At 40.1% G+C, this 6805-nt stretch overlaps 1 protein-coding gene across 1 annotated transcript; it reads left to right on the top strand.

Annotated features, from left to right (window-relative positions):
* The first annotated feature begins 870 nt into the window (after positions 1-870).
* LOC116257583 (potassium transporter 7) lies at positions 871-6458 on the top strand. Its single transcript, XM_031634479.2, has 9 exons — positions 871-1021; positions 3242-3485; positions 3577-3819; positions 3905-3955; positions 4097-4357; positions 4485-4537; positions 4620-4734; positions 4811-5065; positions 5164-6458. Exons 1-9 carry the CDS (start codon positions 971-973, stop codon positions 6240-6242), a joined length of 2352 nt encoding a protein of 783 aa, XP_031490339.1. The 5' UTR covers positions 871-970; the 3' UTR covers positions 6243-6458.
* The last annotated feature ends 347 nt before the right edge of the window (positions 6459-6805 follow it).

Raw genomic sequence — 6805 nt, 5'->3', positions numbered from 1 at the left:
AAAATGGATTTGAAAATTGAATCAGTAATCTATAAGGGCGAGTTAATTACTCAATTTGTGTTTTTTGAATGTTCTTATACTCTTCTTACATCAAGTGAAAAAAAAAAAGGTCAGTTCTCCCTTTGATTGATCTCTATACTTAGAGTTTGAAGCTTAAAAGGTGAAAAATTTCTGAATTTCTTCCTTAAATGTTTGCTTCGATTAGACAATTTTTACATGACATAAAATTTATCTTAGCAATCAAACATCCCATAGAAGACAAACGCAAGGCCTTACACGCTTTTTCCCTTATTCTTCAGGTTTGAGTAGACTACATTTAATGAGATAGAGCTAGGAAAAAGAATTGTCTTGTCCCTCAAATATCTGCATCATCAAACAGAGGGGGCTAGGGCCTTTATCTGAAATTTTGAAAAATAGGTCTTCATACATGATTTTTTTTTTAAAGAAAATTCTTTCAGCCTTTTAAAATTTTGATAAAACAGTAGCGGCTTCCTTTAAATAATTTTTTCTGACTTTATCTTGTCATTTGTTAGGGGGGATAATAAATTTTCATTTGTCTCCCGGCTGAGCCCAATAGAAGGGACCCGATCTAGTCAGGTCAGACCGGCCGGCCCATCGAGAGTTCAATGGGGTTCGAATCGAGGTCGATTGCAGGTCTGGTCCATTCTCTATGGGCCTCTTGTTGGCTGTCTTGTACGGTCGGATCCGACCTAATTGTGGCTGGCCCGGACCCGGTTCAGAACCAGTTTCCTCGCCCGATGGTAAATGGGTAATTTAATGCCGTGTGGAGGTTCCCTCCCTACCGACCCAGATAATGGGCCCCTGTACGGTGGCGCTCACTCGTGCGAAGGAAAACGGCCCAGGTAGCACGCGCGGAAGTATGGCCTATAAATGGGCGGCGCGATCGCCTTCGGGTTACTGACGCCTCGGCCGGCTGGATGGTGGCGGAGGAAGAGATCGGACGCTGAGGATGAGGCCGGAGATGGAGATGGGAGTTCCAGACCCTCGTCATCGGAACAGGGTTAGGGCCCCTCCCTTGCTCTTCCCTTCGAAAATTTATCGGTTTCTAACTTTTTTCGTTGAATCTGTTGGCTGTCCGCGGTTCTAGAATCTATTGATCCCTCTCTGTTTGATTCTGTTCTTTTTGTCATTTATGGTTGGATACGCTTGCGATTTCCGGCCTTTTTACTGGAAAACACATGGAGATGCTTCCATTTCCATTGCGCTTGCATGGAATCGCGATTTACGCCGCTTTGGAGGCCGCTTCCGTTGTTGGATTTAGGGTTTTGAGTTCCGTTTGAGATCAGAATATTGAGGATGCGAAATTTTTCATGCTTCTTCTCAGTTTCTAATTTGTTTACGTGTACGAATTTTCGTCACTCCTTCTCGCTTTATGTTTTGGAATAGAGTGTTCAGAGACTAAGTAAGAGCACAAATAGATGCCTCCGACACTTTCGTTTTCTTGAAACCAGGAAGAAGCTGTTAAAGCCCGGGGGGCCGGGGGGTGGTTCAAACTCCAACACGTGTTGTTTTTAGAACTAGTTTCTGATGGAAAGAGTGTGAGAAGGGCACTGTGCAGCTTTTGTTCTTGAAGTAGTTTGCCGTATTGTCTCTGTGTGTCATCAAGTAATTCCTGATCATATGAAGGATTTAAGGTTTTTTGTCAACGATCACAGTAGTTCTGTCAACATTTTCGAGTGATGAACAGTTTGAGTAGGTGGCAATTAATTAGATTATCAATGATGCGTCAGTTGTTAGAAGAAACCAACCGGTCGACCTTTCCAGGAAGATCCCCAGTTCACATCGCTTCGTCCGCAGGGTTGCCATAGGATTGAAATGTCACTATGAGAAACTTTTGGTGTTTCCAACTTGCCTGTCATCTTCTCAGTGTTGTCTCTGAAGCTTCATAAACTTGCTTCATAAAAGTTAGTTCTCATAAAAGTTATCATAATTCATGAAAATAACATATATAAAAATTGTGCCACCCGGGCAAGACTTAAAGGAACAATCTCTAAGACATCGTGAATAATAGATTCAAATGATGTAGCTGATTCATTTAGTTCCAAGTTCTAGCTAAAAAGTTTTTTTTCTCCGAATTCTCCATGAAAGGAAATTTTTTGCTTTTTCTTACGTGGAGTGTGATCAGAGCCAGATCTATGAAACTAGAATTTGATCTTGTTGAAACAAGTATAAACATCAACAAAATGAAAACAGAAAATGATAGAGAAAGAGAGATGGAGAGGGGAATATGGAGCTGCTTGTGTCCACATGCTCTCCATGGATGTAATCATTCATCACAGGCTATACAATGATTGTTTTAAAATCAGTGTGGTGGTTTCATGCGCTAGTACCAATGCTGTCGGTAAGATTAGCCAGTATCATTCTGAAGAAGCATTTGCACCGTGAGCATATGCATATCTCTTGTATCTAAGGAAGGACAGTTAGACCACCTATAAACCAAACTATGATCAAACAAAAGAGCCACTGCTGAGAAATCATGTTGTTTTTTTTTAATGCTAGCTGTAATATTGTGGCTCTCATCTAATCCATAGGAATCTTAGAAGCTAATTTAGATAAACAATAGTTTTGTATGTAATTAGGCATCATATATAAGCAGCAACTTGGTAATTTGCAGAGTTCTTGTAACAGACAACATAGGATGAGGCGACTGGACATTTTGATATTATAATCATAACAAGTCTTAGGAGTGTCATTTCCTTCTTTTATCAGAGGGGATAGGATTGGATCGAGTGAGTGAGGAGTCTAAAAGTTTCAATCTTTTCAATTGCTTGAAAAATTAAACAATGCATTTATTCCCTGTGTCTAATGTGCTTTCTTGTTTTTTTTTGTCTTTATTTTTCCTTGAGTTTGCTGTTATTTATATGCATGAAATATTTAGACCGAGGTATATGGGTACAGTATGTGTTCTTTCTAACCACATTCAAGTAAATTTTATAAGATCCATAGTTCTTTGAAAACATATTCTGCAGGAACATTTGAGAATATTGTGATAAATTAGATAATGTTTTCCTTCTTAGCAGAATTTTGATGATATTTTTCCCTTTAGCCTGTGCCAATTAATATTAGTATCAATTGTGACAAAAATTTTATGACTGCTGGAATCTTCAAGTGAGATGTACTATTATGACTGCTGGAATCTTCAAGTGAGATGTACTATGTAAAAATGACCAAATTTTGATCTTTGTTTGTAACTCAAATTAAATGTGACATTCATATGCAGGTTTCATGGATTAACTACTGTCAAAGTACAGCTCTTTTAGCATATCAAAGTCTTGGTGTTGTTTATGGAGACTTGAGTACGTCACCATTATATGTCTACAAGAGTACATTTGTGGAGAAACTGCAAGATGATCGAAGTGAGGAGGCAATTTTTGGTGTATTATCTTTGATATTTTGGACCATTACATTGATCCCATTATTGAAATATGTCTTCATCCTCCTTAGCGCAGATGATAATGGTGAAGGTAAGTAGTGACGTAACTTGGTCATGGTGTCTCTGTTCTTTACTTCTTTGGTTCCTTGTTTTCTCAGTTGTTGCTATTTTCATCTATCTAGGAGGAACGTTCGCTCTGTATTCGCTTCTTTGTCGGCACGCAAGGGTAGGACTGCTCCCCAATCAACAAGCTGCTGATGAGGAACTTTCCACTTATAAGTATGGGTTATCAAACCAGGGAAGGATGTCTCCCTTGAGAAGATTTCTCGAGAAGCATGCAAGGCTGCGGACAGCCTTGCTTCTTGTTGTTTTGTTTGGTGCATGCATGGTGATAGGTGATGGTGTCCTTACACCTGCTATATCAGGTAATTTTTTTACTCTTTTCCATCTCATTATTACTTCTATCAAGGAAGACTAGTCCCTATCATACTAATCATTGTATTTTTGCAGTTTTATCATCGATATCTGGTCTGCAAGTTCGTGCCAAGAATTTGCATAATAGTAAGTAATATCTAGATTTTCTTTTTAATTTCACATTGATATCTAGACTTTCTCAGACTTGTAATTGGATATGCAACACATGTCTTCCATTGGTTTATGGCCTTTGCCTCTTGATAACCATGTAGTCTTAAATTGTTACAGATGAGGTGGTGCTACTTGCGTGTATTGTGTTGGTTGGACTGTTTGCCCTGCAGCATTATGGCACACAAAAGGTGGCTTTCATGTTTGCACCCATTGTGATATTATGGTTGATATCTATAGGTGCAATTGGTGTATATAACATCATTGTCTGGAACCCAAGTGTATATCGTGCTCTTTCTCCATATTACATCTACAAATTCTTCAAGAAGACAGGAAAAGATGGCTGGATTTCGCTTGGTGGGGTTCTACTTTGCATAACAGGTACTTCAGGAACTTCTATTCTCTAACAGGCATTTATGATTTTTCCGTCGAATGCAGTTGCTGTGTCATATTTGCTGCACCAATAATGCTGGAATTTTTGAGCAAGTGTAGCATTGGTCTCTTACAGGTACTGAAGCAATGTTTGCCGATCTTGGACATTTCACTTCAATATCTATAAGGGTATGTGGCACCGACTATCAACTTTTTCTGTGTGAACTATTTTCTGGTTCTGCATGCTTCATTTGTAGTTTTGATGAAGCAGGTTGCATTTGTTGGATTCATCTACCCGTGTTTAGTCCTGCAATATATGGGGCAGGCTGCCTACTTGTCTAAAAATCCAGATGATATACAATGGAGTTTCTATAACTCCATTCCAGGTACATTCCTGTTCTTGTAACAGTGTGTTTCTTTTCTGGGTACATTTTTCAAGTTGTGGGTTGGTATTTTCTGCAGAGCCTGTATTTTGGCCCGTGTTTGTGATTGCAACGCTTGCTGCAATTGTTGCTAGCCAGGCCGTCATATCTGCTACATTCTCAATCGTTAAGCAGTGCCAGTCCCTTGGTTGCTTCCCAAGAGTAAAGGTTGTCCACACATCAAGATGGATATATGGGCAAATTTATATTCCAGAAATAAACTGGATTCTCATGCTCCTTTGTGTAGCTGCTACTGTTATTTTTCAGGACACCACTTTGATTGGAAATGCTTATGGTAATACTCTGAACTGGATGTCTGGTGTATCGAAGTTCTTTTAGAAAATATTTGGAACTGCTATTACACTGTAACTGATCTTCATTCTCTGTTTGTAGGCATTGCCTTCATGTGTGTAGTCTTTGTTACGACATGGCTTATGGCTCTGGTGATTGTCTTTGTCTGGCAAAAAAGTGTTTTCCTGGCCGTTCCATTTCTCGTCTTCTTCGGATCAATTGAGGCTGTCTATTTGTCTGCTTCTGTCATGAAAGTGCCACAAGGTGGTTGGCTGCCTATAGTGCTATCTGGTGTATTCATGCTTGTCATGTATATTTGGCATTATGGCACTAGAAAGAAGTACCTCTTCGACCTTCAGAACAAGGTCTCCATGAAATGGATACTCAGTTTGGGGCCTAGCCTGGGAATTGCTCGCGTTCCAGGCATTGGTCTTATATACTCTGAATTGGTCACTGGAGTTCCTGCCATATTTTCACATTTTGTTACCAATCTTCCAGCATTCCACAAGGTATCTGTGTTTGTTTGTGTCAAATCTGTCCCTGTTCCCCATGTCTCAGACGATGAGCGTTACCTCATTGGTCGCATTGGTCCAAAGGAGTATCGCATGTACAGATGCATTGTTCGATATGGATACAAGGATGTTCAGAAGGACAACGACAATTTTGAGAATCAGCTGATTATCAGCATTGCAGAGTTCATTCACATGGAAGCAGACAATTCTCAATCTTCCAGTTGCGACAGTTCGCTGGATGGCCGGATGGCTGTGATTGGGACAAATGTGAGATCCAATCTAAACCTGGTACCATCCGAACCCGGCGATGCAACACAAAGCACTGTAAGGAGCAGTAAATCAGCAACATTGCAGACTTTGCAGTCACTATATGAGCAGGAATCACCACACCCTAGCCGCAGGAGAGTACGGTTTGAATTGCCAGAGGACAATGAGCTGGATCCATCTGTGAGAGAGGAGCTGATGGACTTGATAGAGGCAAAATATGCAGGGGTTGCATACATAATGGGACATTCATACATCAAAGCAAGGAGGGCCTCTTCTTTTTTGAAGAAACTAGTGATCGACTTTGGGTACTCGTTCCTCCGCAAGAATTGCCGGGGGCCTGCAGTTGCGCTAAATATTCCTCACATCAGCCTCATTGAAGTGGGGATGATCTACTACGTATGATCATGTATATAAGTTTCCATCAATCATAGAGTAGATTTTATTTTTCTCTTTTGTTCTCCCATTTTTCTCCCCCTATTCTTCTTTCCGTTAGGGATACCAAAAGCTTCTGTAGCCGTGGTTACAGGCTTTTGAGAGGTCGACAGAAGAAAAAATGCATTTTAGATTGTACCTTGTGTAATAATGGCTTATCAATTTTCTTTCAAGTCATTATTTGTATTTGAACCTGCTTCTTTACATTTAAAAGAACAAACTAGTAAATCCAATAGCAGGCATCTTCCACAAGGCTTCCGGATGGCAGCCATCGCACGAAGGACCACAACTGTGTTGTTAGTAATCAGAGACAAGAGCTGCGACCTTTTGTTTTTCTTATTGACTAAACACTGCTGATCTTGGTACTAGTAGGTCATGAATCAACTTTTTGTGTGAAATAGAAAGGCTAGGACCTTTGATACGAAGGCCTCTCTTAGGCTTCAGTTTTGCAAAAGAGAATGGTGTTGTTCATAGGCATTGTAGCAGGCAAGAACAACGAGTCTGTGTTGGCTCAGTGGAAAAGTCGTAAATAC

Source organism: Nymphaea colorata, chromosome 7 (genome assembly GCF_008831285.2).
Source record: "Nymphaea colorata isolate Beijing-Zhang1983 chromosome 7, ASM883128v2, whole genome shotgun sequence".
Lineage (NCBI taxonomy): Eukaryota > Viridiplantae > Streptophyta > Magnoliopsida > Nymphaeales > Nymphaeaceae > Nymphaea > Nymphaea colorata.
This window is presented reverse-complemented; position numbering and strand designations above follow the sequence as displayed.

Coding starts and splice junctions, on each gene's coding strand:
- LOC116257583 (XM_031634479.2), top strand. CDS start 971: ATGAGGCCGGAGATGGAGATGGGAGTTCCAGACCCTCGTCATCGGAAC. Junction 3,486..3,576: donor CGCAGATGATAATGGTGAAG/GTAAGTAGTGAC, acceptor TCATCTATCTAG/GAGGAACGTTCGCTCTGTAT. Junction 3,820..3,904: donor CCTTACACCTGCTATATCAG/GTAATTTTTTTA, acceptor GTATTTTTGCAG/TTTTATCATCGATATCTGGT.